Consider the following 16099-nt stretch of genomic DNA (forward strand, 5'->3'; position numbering starts at 1 on the left):
TTTGAGTATATAGTTCATCCCCCCACAAGTGGGGTCGGAACAAAAATAAGTAAGTTAGTCCGGGATGCCCTAAAAATATTCAAAAAGTGCCTGTTTCAAACGTTTGCTACAATAATTCAGTAAAAACAGATATTTATCGTTTTTTTAAGAAAACTGTCAATCCTGGTCTTGAAACTAGTTTACATTGTTGTGTCATTACAAATTTTCAGCCCGAAGTGTTTTATCGTTAGAAAATCTGGAAACATGCCAATAGCAGCCAGGTAAGCAATCATGAAGTAACTTTAAAAAGGTACTACTTAAAAACATTTAAACGATTTGAACCGCCATGTCTCGCACTTTATGTCAAATAATATTCAATTTTCTATAATTCAATACATTTTCAAAATTCTCGCTAAAATTTTTCAAAATTTAAAACTTTTCAAAATTATAAAGCTCAGATTTACGAATTTGAACTCGTAAGCTCAGATTTACGAATTTGAAAAAAGCTGCCTGCCTCAGGATTTATCTGCATGAATATTAGTAGTATTCCTAAAAGCAATTCAAATCAACTCATTTCCATTGGGCAAAAACCACAATTTGAACTCAAATCAACCAGAGCAAGAACAAGGGCCAAGTATGGTGAGATTAAGAAGTAAGGAGAAAAATTTGAGTTGTTCAATCGAAGTGTTTCATTCCATAGAACAGCGCATGGCCCGAATAACTTCTAACCACTAGAGGCGCATGCAATAATGAAAACTGACAACTTACACCAAGTTTCAATACAGGTTCGCAGATCATTAACACTTCGCGATAAGAAAATAAGATTTCTAACGCAAATCTCACGAACTGTTGCCAAAAAAGAACAGCGGGCAAAGAGTATCCCCTAGGTATATCCTGCCAAAAAACACTATGGTGAAGCAAGACGTCCCATCGCACCACCATTACCATCACACACACTCAAAATTAAGAAAAAATGGAGGATAATTGAATTTTTGTTTTCAGATTATGCTTAAACTGAAAGATAGAGATAAAAATGAACTTCTAATTAAGTTTCCCGAGTTTATTCCTAAAAAAGCTCATTGGCTTCAAAACGTGCTCATAGGTTGCTCTTTGTTCCATCTAAATGTATTTCCAGTTGAATTGAACTTGCACCTGTTTGCCTCGATGCGGTCTCCTCTGCCGCCAGGCGGGCGACCTCGCTTCGGTACTGACACACAAAAGATTGATTGAGGTACAGTTGTTTGAACCAGGTGTACGCTACTTAGTGGGTTATCTCTGGACGTACAACTTTGCTTCGGTTCCGAAGTAAACTCATGAGGTGAAAAGCAGTGATCGTTTAAGAGACCGAGAAGTCTGCTCTCTGCAGAAGCTGTGGGCGCTACACGTTCCGATCGGCTTCCCATTTTATAAGCCAAATCACGTGAGTTATTTTTTGACAAAACTTCTGTTGTCCCATTTTTATAATTGTTTAGATAACCTGACATTTTCGAATTTAGTGACACCGGGACAGAGTCGTAACATTCATCTTTTGAGGAGGGCAATAGCAAAGACGACGATAAGACAGAAGAATTCTGTTTGATAGCACCTGAATCAGTTTCTGTATAAACCCAACATCCCGTACCGTTATTGTCAACTATCAAGTCTATACAAGAATTCTGGTACCCTGCTAATTCCTCCAGACATCTTCCCACCAATCCATTAACTAAACTATCATTTTCTAATGCGAATCGAATGTTGATGTAGTGAGATTGCAGCAACAATCTGACTATGTCTACCCTGGATCCACGTCTGTTTTGGAGTCTAGCAGCTGCATCTCGAACCAGATCTATGATATACACGTTGTGTACAAAATGAGCAGATTGATTGATCAATTGTTGTAAAAAATCATCTCTTTCGGCAAATTCGGACACGAGGCTATCATAACTCAAAGTACATCTATAGAGTTTATCAACTGTAACCTCTGTACCATTGAGAAGTTTATAAGTAAAAGCGATATCCGGATTCGCGAAGCGTTTCTGCTCCTGTTCGTGCAACCAGCTCAAACCCGTGAAAATATAATGATCATCACTTCCATCCTCCTGGGAAAAGAACGTGGAAGCTAACTCAGCTTCTAATACAGCGCCAAAAAGTTTATCGTTTTTGGGCAAAAATGGCGACAAGCATGGATACAATCCCATCGCCCCAGTTGTTTCTATAATACCTGATTCCTTGTTCAACTCCTGTTCCGTGGGCAAGCCATCTGATTCACGCGATGTTTGAGAAACATAGTCGACAAAATATACACTAGGATCAAGGTCTGCAGTCGGGTTCTCACTTGCCTCGACTTCCGATTCCTGGAACCCTTTGTATCCATGAGTCAATAAAACATCAGGTGAGTCAGTAACATTGGACAGAGAAGCCTTCACCTTTCTAAAGTCATTTCTGGCGCTATCAACTTTGGCGGTGTTCGCAGCCAGCTTTTCTTTTTGTCTTCGCCGTTTCCTCTGCGCTTGTGCCGCCATTCGGCTACACTGAACAATCTTCGGCGAGAGCTTAGACCTCCAAATTCTCGGATTGTACTGTTTGTATCGACAAGCCCACCAGATATCCGTCCATATCAAAAGAGTCGAATCGTCCAAAAGACCCGAGGAATTGCGAACGCTAGAGGATCTCTTCGGTACAGTATCCTTACAAGATCCGGAGGTTGTGGAGTCACTTTCAGAAGTACTGCAATTCTTTCCAGTTGCCTTGCTCTGATCTCTGCTATGATAGGTACTACTACTATTGCTTTGCCATTCTATCGTATCGTTGAGCCTCTCCTCTTTGTAAAGAAGTGGTTCGCTGAATGTGTGATGGTAAAACGAACTGGGACAATTGCCGCTAAGATAATCAACAGTATAGTGGAGAAAACTAACAATCTCTGGTGCAATTCGAAGCCAGTAATTGTGGCGCTGGAAACATGCATTGCGTAATAGACTGTCATTGATGTTTAAGAACTCGATGACAGATATCGAATTATAGTAGATCATGAAATATTGCAAAAACGAAAAATAATTGGCGTGAGCAGTATTTTTGAATGCTGTAACTATATCAGTAATTTGGTCACTCCTTCCCAAACCAAACCCGTTCGAATTTAAACATAAAGTAGGCCGATTGCAATTTGTTTCAAAGTTTTGATTATCAGATGACTGATCATTTTGAGGTCTATTGGATATCTCCGTATGTTCTATTTCTGAGAGATCTTTGCGCACAGTTGGGAATAACACTCGATCGGAGTTAGAAATGTGGAAAGAGGTACTACTTTGGACAGCATTGACAGCCTTTAAACTTGCCTCGAAGCCCAACCGCGTCGTTTCTTCATGCTGTGACAAACTGGTCGAATCAACAGACGGGACGCTAGAGCAGAATGGAAAAAGTCTCTCGTCTTCCTCTTCAATTTGGTTGCAATCGTTACTGAACACAATTTGGGGCTCCCCGTATGATTCAATACTCAAACTCCGAGTAGTTAGAGGAATGTCCCTGCTACAGTCGCGGAAAAGATCGTCAGAATAATGAGAGTCAATCATGGGTTGATCATGTATACCTGTAATCACAAACAATGAATTCAAACAATTGAAACAGCGCGTAGATAATGTTCAAAATCTTAAAAGCATCAAAGCAGCGTATCATCCAGAAGGTTTCTCCTTGGACAAAAATTCTCTTTTAAATGACCTCTTTTTCTTGAAGCCACACACTATTGATATCAATCGCCAACAAACCGCTCTTTAGATAGATTATAACATTATTCTTCTTTTTTCAGGTTTTACTAGAACTTTGGTTTCTTGAACGAAAGAATGGAACAGCCCTTAACGTCCACGGTTGCGAGTAACACTAAAAACAGAAAAGTGTTAGAAAGAATTACTGTATAAAAACTACACAATTTACAGTAAACGGCAACATTCAAGTGCGAAACTACAGAAATGGCCGATTCATGATATTAAACGAGCTGATCCCTGAAGTGGAAGCCAATTCGACAGACAGTTATATAACCACAATATATATGATCACGTCATATTATAATTGTATGATGTCTGTGTTAGCGGAAACTGTTAAAAAGAATATTTGGGAACGTTAACAACATCGACGAACTCGATAGATTGAGCGCGGTGAGAAAAAGAGGAGAGCAAAAGGCAACGACAAACATTCATAACGAGTGGGACTCATCGGTGGCGAACAAAAAACTAACGGTCGAAAGGAATAATTTGTTAAATTATTGCATTGAATTCAATTTCTGTTTGTAATTTTTTGATGATGCATAAAAGTTTTTCACGACTTCACGTGGAACAGATAACCGCAGAGGAAAAAAAATTAGAACGGCGTACTAATTTTTTAGAGGAGCCGTAAAAACAAAAAATACAAAATAAAAACAATAATAATGCGAGCGGTAGCAACAAAAAAAGTATTAACAACCATAAACTTTTTTCAAGCGAAAATGTAAAAACTGTGTTGTACTCTGCTCCCATTTTACCAAGCCTGGCTATGATTGCGGCAACTACAAAGGATAGGCAGGAGTAAATTGAGTTTTTGTGGACTCTTAGGTTCCAGTGATTTTAGCAAACTTCTTTTTAAAGATATGACACAACAAGGCAACAATAGTGACTTCACGAAAAACAATTTTCAATTCTCAAGTACTCTTCGCAATGATTATTGGTAATAACCACATGCATTATCACTAATTTTTCTCCAAATTATCAGTTCAATTTCTAAAAATGGCGAACTGTCAGTTTAAGAAAGTTTAACTACTAAGCCAATAGCATATTGTCACACTAAACATGGCCAAAATAAACGGGAAGAAAATATCCTTCCACTCGCTCACTACCAAGCAATGGAATCAAGTGTACAAACTAAACGGAGAGGGCGGGTTGGTATTTTAATTAATCAACGCAAAAAATTTAACCGTATTTTGTTCACTAAACTTATATTTAAAATGTGAATATATACACCACCGAAAACCTCTTATGACTACACTTTTATAGATAAATTAGCTAATATATGGATAATCTGCTTCTCGGTCCTAACGACAAACACACACTTTGCGGCAACTTCAAATCAAATCACACTGTTAACAATAGAACTGTGTGATTGCTAATTTAAAAATCAACTGTTCTTGCACAGCAATCGACTGTTTTTTGCTGAAAAGCAGCTGTTTTTTGCTGAAAAGCAGCACTGCAAAAAACCGTTTTTTTGCTGAAAATGTTTTTCCGCATAACGAGTATCATAGATCATTACACAGTATAGTTAACTACGAAACAAATGAGGAAAATAATATCAACTGTTCTCGCAAATGATCTACATTGACCACTCAGCGATATGAAAAACATCAACAGTCAACCAAATGAAACATTTGAGATGGGCTCTGATTGAAGCACAGTAAATGTAAATGACTGCTTCTTGGCCATGCGCGGAATGCACAGAACCTTTAACTTTGTTCTGCCTTTGACAAAGTAAAAAAAAGATTGGACTAAAAAGGAAAAGAAAAATGCTGCAGAAAAAAACAAGGTTAGGAACAGAGTCAATGAAATGCTAAACAGATGACTGAGACAAACATTATCAAGAACCAAGTAAGAGTTAAATATGTGTTCAGAAACAAAAATGGAGACCTAAAGATTTCGTTTCTTTAGGCGACGAATAGACTGGTTCTCAAGTATGGACGCCTCTACGCTGCAGAACTACGAGCGGACAACCGCTCCCAGGATCCATACACTGTACATAGACTGCGAGAAACGGGTTTTTGCGGCGGGATCAGGCAAGCCCAGTCTCTCTGGTCCCTAGTATGCATTTGACAGGGAAACACATATTTGCCCTGCTTCTCCTTATCGTCGGCGGCATTGAAACAAACCCCGTTTGTTCAATTGCACCAACTTACAGTCCATAGAGCAATGGAACAACAAGTTCGACTGTAAGCGCTGATCTTGGTGCAAGACAATAGAAGTAAATACAAGGCAAAGTTTCCCCACTCACGACAACACACCTCAAAAATCTCCCAATTGAATTGTAATGGTCTAAAACAAAAACTAAACATAATAGACTGGATGCAGAAAAATAACATCCAAATAGTTGCCATCCAGAACAACCTCAATGAAAAATCCACCCTCAAAAGCCCACCTGGCTAATGCATAATCCAAGAAAATAGGCCCAAAAAATGAGGCAAAAGTGGAGGGGTAGCTTTTATCATTAAGGACACAATTTTGTTTCAAGAACTTAACCTCAAGACTTCTGACAAACACCTAGAAATCCAAGCCATAGAATTCACTGCAGGTGGTAATAACATCAAACTAGTGAACACCTACGTACCACCTTTGTCTAGCTGTGATGCAGGATAAAGACATCAGTCAGTAAACTACTTGAATTAGAAGACTGCATTATTGTCGGCAACTTCAATGCTCATAGCCCGCTATGGCACTCAAAATTACCGGAAGACACAAGAGGAAACAAAATTGCAAGAGAAAAAGACCTCTCTAATCATGTAGTGCTCAAATAAAAAGCCAGCACAAGAGTAACTGATTCTTGTAAAAGCTCCCCGGACATCAGTCTCGCCAACCCAAGCTTAGCAATGAACATCGACTGGAGCACGGAGTACGCATTAGGCTCAGACCATTTAACAATAGTTCTATCCATCACCTGTGATCTCATCACACATACAACACCACAAAGAACTTTCATCAGCTTCTGCAAAGCTGACTGGGCAAGTTTTAAAGACATTGAATTAAAACTGAAGAAACAGCAAAGGCCAATAAATGTCTACCACGCGGAAAAGACCTTAAAGCCATAAACGCAGCGGCTGCAGAAGTTGCAAATTTTCTCAGCGAAGAGCTTTCTGAAGAGAGATGAAATTCCAGGAAAATATCCAGGGGACCCCAAAACAACGCAACTAAACCTTGAAAAAAAATTGTTCAAAGTCATAAGCGCAAAAAATGGATCGAGTTTGTACAAAAACTCGCTGACAGAGGTAACTAATCTAAGCTCCACAACACAGTGAAAGGACTTTCAACGATAAACCAGCTGTAATTAAAGCCATATACTTTAACGCTAAGAAAACTACTAACCATGATCCAAGGAAATGGGCCAACAAGTTTAACCAACAATACACTCGACACCCCAAGAAAAATGGATAGCAGAAAAGAAATACTCTGAAAACAATAAAATGGAAATGAAAATGGAAAAGTGAAGAATGTTTAAATGTAAAACAGTGAAAGAAGCATTAAGATAAAAGTAAGTTGCTGGGATCAGCTAGAATAGCGCCAATCCACTTACACCATCTAGGATCCATAGAACTGAGATATCTCACTGACACCATAAACCTTTCTGTAAACAGTGCAAAAATCCTGAACATCTGGATAGTTGGCCGGGTTATTCCCTTACACAAGCCGGGAAAACCCATCGACGAATCTAAAAAGTTCAGACCAATTGCACTCTTCTCCCCCATTGCAAAACTAACAGAAAAACTCATACTGAGTGACTTTACAGAATATCAACTAAAAGAACATCAGCATGGCTTTAGACCTGAGCGGTCTACAAAAACAGCTCTCAACATTGTCACCAACAACACACAAAAACGCCCTAATCAAAAGATACCTTGCAACCGTACTCTACTAGTAGCCTTAGACCTCACCGCCGCCTCCGATAAACCACTTCCGAACAGCGCTAAAAGATGGGTCGCTTCATACTTACAAGGCAGGTTTTCTTACGTAGAAAATAATAATAAAAAATCAAAGTGCAGAAAAGTCAAACAGGTTGTCTCCCAAGGTGGTGTATTAACGCCAATGCTCTTCAACATCTACATGAGCAAGCTGCCTCTACCCCCGAAAGATATAAACACCAATGCTTACGCTGATGATATAACTTTATTTACATCTCACCCAGAGGTTGAAAAATTACGTGACATAATTACTCCATACCTAGATACCTGAAACGACTGGCTAGAATCAAGAAAACTTACGTTATCTTAAGAAAACTCAAGTGCAGCTGTGTTCACAAACTGGAGCAAGGAGGCCAAGTTTGACCCACACCTCACTGTCAACAATTCATCAATACCGGTAAAGTCCAAAGTCAAAATACTGGGTGTTACCTTCGATAGTATGCTCATTTTGGAAAACATGTAAAAAGCACCGAAGAGAAATTACAACAGCGCAATAACATACTGAAAAGGATTGCTGGTAGCGATTGGGGATGCACAAAAGAGACACTCTCAGTGACTTAAAGCTATTGGTCGCAGCGTCCTGAACTACGGTGCTCCCATTTGGGCTTCCACGATTAACAATACAAACTGGAACCATCTGCAAACGCAACAAAACATAGCTCTTCGCGCAATTACTGGCTGTGTAAAAATGTCTGACATCAATGACTTACACAATGAGGGCGAAATGCTGCCAGTCAAAGCTCCCACTGAAATGTTAGCAGAGCAATTACTAGCTGGCATTTATCAGAGCTACCGTGCTGATCATGAAACCATCTCTTTAACCAGTCTTGGTCCAATGAGACTCACACTAAATGATACTTATAGGGACCGCGTGAAGCATCATACAAACAATAAAGAGCAATTAAATAGTAAAGAATACAAAAATGCGCTAAAAGTGTCCACCGACACACGGTCCATACTCCGTAGAACAAAGACAGCAAGCAACTAGGTACACCTCCCTCAAAGATAGCAGAAGAAGAACAAACATTGCCATGAATTGCATGTATCCGACTAGCGCGACTGAGAACTGGATACTGTCCTCTGCTTAACTTACTTGAAAAGGATCTGTAACAATGTTGATAACCGCTGTCCCAAATGTGATGTCGCACCCCATGACGTAAACCACATTTTCAACTGCAGTAAGATTACCACGGACCTGAAATTAATTGACCCGCGGGAAAGACAAGTAGAGGTAGCCAAATGGCTAGACTTTCATCAGTCCTACACGACCACACTGCACAGAATAAACCGCCTTCCTTGCCCCTTTCTCCTGATGTTGTCGATGCCCCCTCCTGGTCCCCCTAACCCGGGGACCGCATGTCATTCACCAAGGCGTAGATGCAGAAAGGTCGCTGCACCACAAGCAAGTTGTGGATTGGCAGTCACACACTACTACTAATATACTTATTATTATTATGATACAAATGCAATCTAGGGTACCAGTTAAAAACTGCAATAAGCGCCTGTATCCCGCCAAATTTACCTGCGAATTGCAGCTCTGTGCGACAGCTACAACAACAACACGAATAGACTGGTAGACATCTAATAAGTTGGATATTAACATCGATGTAGCAATGACTTAAATTCTTTTAACTTGATGAAATTAGCGCGTCGAGATACAGACCAATATCATTGCTACCAGTTCTTGGCAAAAACTGATCTACGATAGGCTCTTTCCCTACTTGAAAAATTTGGCTTTCTATTGAATCAACAGTTTGGTTTCCAAAAGAACAAGTACAGTTTACTGTATCACAACATACAACTTAATTGAAGAAATTAGAGATAATATCAGATGGTAATAACTCCAAAAGACGTGAAAACGCCAAAAGACGTTAATTTATTTGACCTTAAAAAGGCTTTTGATACTGTTGCCGAAGTAATAGTTAAGTGAAAATCAAAAACTAGGATATTAAAGGCTTAAATAACACAGGTCGAATGCTGACTGCAAAAGCGACCACTGAAATGATAGAGCCAGTGCTGCAGCGTTAATCAAAAATCTAACTTATTGCCCAGTTTCTGCCCCATGAAATCAACATTAAATAGAACATATACCGGTCGCGGCAAATCAGCAGAGGCGAAGAACCAATGAATCAAATAGAAGAACGGGCTTAGGAGCAAACACCTAACCGCGGTGCGCATCAATGACCACAAAAGATCTAAATATTACACGCCTCTATTGGCGGCTCAATTGACTGGATACCACCCTTTACTGAACTCACTTAAGTTCCAACAAACATTGCGGACTGCCCTCCAAATGTGGAGAAACTACCCCTCATGAAAAGCATATTCTCAAATGCTTGAGCTCCAACGGCCCGCAAGATAACTAAACTGTGAGAGTAATGAGCAGAGCCAACAAAATAGCTGTAGTTATCATTGCATCAGACCGATTGTAATCCAGATTCAATTTATGGAGAGTCAGTAACATTTTCTATTTATCCTATTATCAAAACAACTAAAAACCCGAAATATCCTAAATATAGCCCCTAAATTGCATCTCTATGCGTGTGTTACAGCAGCTGAAAAATCACGAGGAGCAATAATAGCTTCGTTAATTATTTGCGGCTAATTAGCAATATAGAATCGTGTGTTTTAATGTGTTGATGATAATAATAATTATTAATTAATTATTATTATTAAGCATCTTTATCACAGCGATTCGTGGGTACTTTCTCAGACAGTCTCTTACATTTGTTCTCATTTGCTTTTCCTGGCGAGACAAAAGACAAGGTAATCAAAAAGTGAATAATTATCTGCTACGATAATTAAGTTAAAATATAAAACCGAATATGAGTCTATACTTTGATTTTCATTGATACAAACAAGTCGAATGGGCACACCTTTGATTCTCGTGAAGCCTGGTGGCACTATTTAGGATATCGTTGTTTGTAAAAGGCACGGCAATACTGATACTGAAGCATTCCGAAATATTTCCTCTTCCAGAGATAAGACTTAAATAGTCAAGCTTTTCAAACATTGCAAGTAACAAGAAACTTAAGAGTGCAATTAGTAAAACTCCTGAGGGTCGTCAATCGTAATTTGCAATGCGATTATTGACGAGATTTTGGGAAACATTTCAGAATTCCGATGAAATAATATGTTCAGAGGCAAGTTTAAATATCACAGCATTTAACAGCGTTTGGTTCTCTAGAAAATGAGAGATTCCCATTATAGCCCCCTCTCTCCATTACAGTATTTTTGCCATGATTGGTGGCAATTGTCATGTTATTGCCATATTTTTTCCATGTTACTAAGGCCGGGTGGGGGTGGGGCGATAATGAGAACGACCCGATAGTTTGTTCCGCTTTCGATATGTCATAAAGTGGCAAATGAAATTCACGCTTCAAAAAGTATTCACAATTAGAAAGTACATCAATCGACACATTTGTTGTTTATCCACTGATGGAAAAAATAAACAGCGTAATTTACAAACCAGTCTGTTTTATTAAGAGAGACGATATGCGTGAATAAATGGAAAGAGCACCCTTAATCACGGAAAAGAAGAGAGATTGAGAAAAAGACAAGAATAGCCGCCTATCTGAATAAGTAAGTAAAGATCAGTAGTACAATCTAAAATATTAACTAATCAGTGATAATTAACTACTACTCATATTAACTGCATCGAATAGTGATAATTAACTCTATCGATTAGACTAGAATAGTACTTTTTTATTAGAGCAAGAGCGAGAATTGATTGGAATTGAATGAATTAGAATTGCAACATTGAGACGAAAGGCGAAGTCTTTTTTGGTTCGCCAGTTCAAAATGGAAACTGACTGTGTTCTGCATTGTCGTTGTCACCCGAAACTTGACGCGATTCTGTCAATCCGAACTTCTGTTGGGAACTGGAATCCAAAGTAGGACTTCTATCCTCACTTTCTCCGGCCTTAGAACTCGACACTCCTTGTTGATGTCCATTGACAAAACGACTCTCAGACCCAAGGTCAATTATTTGCTCAAAATGCTTGTCATCGTCTCTATCCAATCGATCTTCTAAATTCCCATTTTCATCTCCAGTTAAAACAGCGGTCAAATTTGAATGATGGTTAATCACAAAATGGGTCGCGCTATGTCTGTCTGGTACTGGTGACATTGTCTCAGCTCCACATGGACTGGCTATTTTGGAACCACCCGGACTCTCGTGCTCAACAGATGTGGTCACAAATTCATTTCCAGCACCACCACGACTATCTCCACTAGAAGAATAAACATGATTCACTTCAATGTTATTAGCGTTGGAGGCATCATAACTAGACACTGGATTTACACTGCCAGCATTTTCTAGATCTTCTTGATCAGCTGATTTTTTAGTTGGTGCCAAAATCTCAGCATCAGTTTCTCTCTCTTCCTCGTCCACTCGACTATCTGGACTCTGCTGTGGTTTCTGGTTCTGTCGAATGTTAGCAAGTATAGCTGAAGCGGCTCCTGAAGAAAGGGCAGTTGACGCACTTACACCACTAGCTGCATTGGTTGCAGTTGATGCACCCCCTCCTCCGAGTCTTGTCCGCGCCATAATGGCATCCAGTTTGGCTTTTCTGGCACGGCGTTCTTCCTCCTCTTGACGTCTCTGCTCGTCCAGTTGTTTCTCGCGCTCCTTTTCTCTCTCTTCCCGTTCACGCTCCTCAGCTTCTTTCTTACTGCGCTCTTGTTCTCTCTCCGCTTCCATTAGACGCATTCGCTCAGCTACACGCGCCTCTCGTTCTTTCTTTTTCCTCTCAGCGTCACTAAGGTCGTCAACTAAAGAAGCGCTGTTGTTCTCTTTTTCACTTGAAGGATCACCTCGAGGGCTAGTTTCAGCCGATGACTCTTGTCTGCTGCTTACCACTGACTGTAACGATGATACTGCTTCATCAAAGCGACCAAAATCTCGGTTATGATCAACAGGTTCATCACTTACGCCTTCCAACGACTCAACAATCGATGGTTTTCCGGACGTAACAATGGCCGTATTTACTTTACTGTCATTAATTTGAGGTTCATCTTTATTGCTTTGGTTTGTTTCTTCTCCACTGAGCACATCGTGGGCCATTACTTTGGTAGCCATCGCAGCCTCCTCCTCTTTTTTCAATTGATTCTCCCTAGCCAACCGACGTTTTTCAGCCAGTTTCTTTTTAAATTCCAGCTCGGCGCTGGATACTTCAACACTTGTCGTTTCAGCGGAACTGGCGACTGATTGTCCAGATGGAGCGGGACTGGCTTTGCTTCCTTTTTGGGAAAAATCTATTTTGGTGGGCATAAGAGGTTGTTTTGTTGCCGGGCGAGCAGTAGGTGTTTCCTTGTTGGCTATTGGTTTTTCTTTCTTCTCAATTGGTTCTCGCGGTGGGATTGGTTTTCGTTTAACAGATAAGGATTGAGCTCGTCTCAAGGATGCGGCAGTACTAGCTGCACCACTACTACTGTCGGTTTTAACCTTTTCTGAGGCCAGTTTAACTCCTCGAGCAGAATCAGTACTGGTCCGTACAGAAGATGTACCACTGCTACTAGCAGTTCCAGGAGTAACAGGCAGGCGCTGGCTTTTTGAACGCGGAAGTGTAGAGCTGGCGTTGGGTATCGGCGTGCTCGGGTTCCTGTTCGCTCTATACGAACTAGTTGGAAGCGTGGTAGCTGAAGAGTATCGTGAACTTTTGGACCTCTGTACCGTTCCTCCATTTGTATCCAGTTCTATCGTTGGTTGGGATAACCTGTTCTTTGTAAGTCTGGACGACGTTCCGTCTCTGAATCTCGGCGTAAATGTTACATGTGTACTGGCGCTACGCACGGGTACACCACCTGACAAATGCCCACCATTGGTACTGGCGCCTGACTTGGGGAATCCATTTCTGTTAGCGCCAGTCAAGTTAGCCGCTGCGCTAGAAGACCTCTCAGAGTTCGTGGTATCTCTTCTTCGTACAGCTGCTTCTCGTTTCTCGCGATCTTGTTGCTCTCGTATTCTTCTGTTAGCGCTCACTTGAGCCAGTCGCTCATTTAGCCGAACAGAAGCCTCTTGCGCTTTTCTCTTTCTCTCCTCTATCACAGCTTGTCGCCTATCTTCTACTAAAGTCAATCGTCTAACTAATCGTTCATGTTTTTCTTGATCTTGCAGAGCTTTTCGTTCAAGCACCAATCTCCTTTTTTCTTCACCCTCTGAGAGAACTAAAGAAGTATCGCCTCCACCGCCGCCATTTCTGCTTCCGTTCGAGGCTCCACTGCGACGATCACCGACCATATTTGGTCACAAATAGTTGCGCCTACTTAAACAACTCCCAATATCACCTATGCGAGTTTCAATTCCTTCCAAATGAAAATTCTTCAATACTTTTACAGGTATGCCGAAAGAAACGGAAGCCAGCACAGGCAATAAACTTATTTTTCGAAAGCTTTAGATCCAATACATTTCAATAATTTGCCATAAACATTAATCTGAAAGTGATACCAAATTGTTCAACACGTCAACGTCATGGCTATGATCTATAGATAATTTGGCATTTATTAAAACAAACAAATCCTCGCAAGCTACTACAAACATTGATTTCTGATTAAGGCGAATCCAGGTGGACTGACAAACATTCTTGACCAGATAGTGACCTCAGTTGAGCGGGAATTGTGCAATGCTATGCGATGAAGACTGGATGCTTCAACCTTAACTACTTAACAGGTTTCCAAAGGTCAATTCCTGAACTTGAGAAGTGCAGTGACACTTAAAATGCCCTAAAACTGACAGTCGCACAAACATGCGCACAACTATCAAACATAAGCACGTCGGGCGAATTGCTCTCAAATGACTGGCGAGCGCCGTGGGTTACGGGTGCAACGATGTCCATGGGTGGGGATTGGGGGAAGTTGAAGGAGGAGTTGAAGGGAATTTAGAGGAGGGTTAACCTGACCTTCACACCATGAATTAAGTCTCTAAAAGAGTTTCGGTGAATTGTACACTTAGAGTCTAGTAAGCCTAAAGGCTAAGAGAAATTAATGCCCTTCGGGCGCTACCTGTTTATCCCGTCGCTACCTGTTTCGGGCGCTACCTGTTTAGGCCTGGCTACTTCATAGGAACGAGACGAGTACGGAAGAAATTAAGAGGAGCGCGACAAAAGATGGAGGAATAAATGAAAGAGCCCAAGAAAAAAGCTGAACGAGTAAGAAAAGGTGAAAAAAATGCAAAATGAAGCTCGAGCTCAAGAAAAAATTATTACAATATATTTAGAGAAAAAAAGAGACAGGAAGATAGAGGAGATAAAGCAAGGAGCAAAGGGAGACGGAAAACGAGAACAGGTAGAGAAAAAGCAGACAAAAGCGAAAGCAGGACACGAAGAGATGAGAAACAACTCAGAGAATGGGAGAGTACAAAGAAATTAGTAAGGAGAGAGAGAGAGAAAGAGAGAAAGAGAGAGAGAGAGAGAGAGAGAGAGAGAGAGAGAGAGAGAGATAGAGAGAGAGAGAGAGAGGTAAAACGAAGCAGAAAAAACTCAAAGCAGAGGAAAAGCGAAAAGTGGAATAAAGGAAAGATGTCGTAGAAGACACCCAAAAATTGGGCCATAGAAGAAGGAAAAAGAAGAAAATGGACACGATGGATGGACTGGGAAACCGACAGAAGTAGACATAAAAAGGACGCAATAGGCAGCTCAAAAACAAGAGAAAAAAAACGAAAGAAAACGCAAAGAATTGCAGAGAAAATGAGCTAAAAAGACGAAATTCGAGAAAATAATACATAAGCGATGGGAAAAAAAGAGGATGAAAGACAAACATTCTAAAAGCAACAAAAGAGAACAGAAAACATAAAATATAGCTGACCGAGTAAGAATAAAAAACATTCAAAATTAAAAAAAAAACAAATGAAATAAAATTATTGAGAAAAAAGGGATCAAAAGAACAAAGGAATAAAGAAAATCAACTAATAATAGCCATTTTGAACAACCAATTTTCAGTGAGGGAGAACCCTAAAACAGGTCTAAGTAAGAAGAATTAAAATAAATTCTACCTTATGAAGTTGCAAATATGAAGCAGTTTTGCATTGACATTTTATAAATTAAACTGTTCAGCTTATCAAGTTCTGAATACTCGAATAACCCTGAAGGAATGGACGAAACAGTCAGAATCAAAATTTGAATTCAGACCAATAATGTTAAGAGGAAAATCTCTCTCAATACTTGCAAGACAAATTACTTTTTGAATATTTCAGAGATTAATTTAAAAACATATTCGTTAAATACGTGCCATTCGTATAATTCATACAAGCAAAGGGGAGAAAAAACGCAAAAAGTAGCAGCTAATTATTCTCAGAATTGCTAGAAATGTAAAGCAATTTTCGGCCAGCAATTGTCAACTAAATTGAATAATTTAGATAACCTTTTTGGTAGTAGAAGAGCTTTTGATTTTTGTTCGACTCAACCCTGTCTACACATTTCAGCTACCGGTATTGAATCGAGCTTTTTTTCGTAACTGTAGTTCAGA

The 16099-nt window shown here is 39.9% G+C and overlaps 1 protein-coding gene across 2 annotated transcripts in view; it reads right to left on the reverse strand.

Annotated features, from left to right (window-relative positions):
• Window positions 1-952: 952 nt before the first annotated feature.
• Window positions 953-16099, reverse strand: part of LOC142356767 (uncharacterized) — a 173954-nt gene continuing 158807 nt past the window's right edge. Inside the window, exon 2 of one of the 2 annotated variants that reach the window (XM_075408567.1) lies at window positions 953-3541. In XM_075408567.1, the coding sequence (XP_075264682.1) occupies window positions 1065-3524 (2460 nt within the window). In that variant the 5' untranslated portion in view covers window positions 3525-3541 and the 3' untranslated portion in view covers window positions 953-1064. Of the gene's footprint in view, window positions 3542-10398; window positions 14072-16099 lie in introns of those variants that run through there. The other variant, XM_075408574.1, reaches the window with a different exon arrangement.

This window comes from Convolutriloba macropyga, chromosome 2 (genome assembly GCF_964194025.1).
Source record: "Convolutriloba macropyga chromosome 2, txConMacr16.3, whole genome shotgun sequence".
NCBI lineage: Eukaryota > Metazoa > Xenacoelomorpha > Acoela > Convolutidae > Convolutriloba > Convolutriloba macropyga.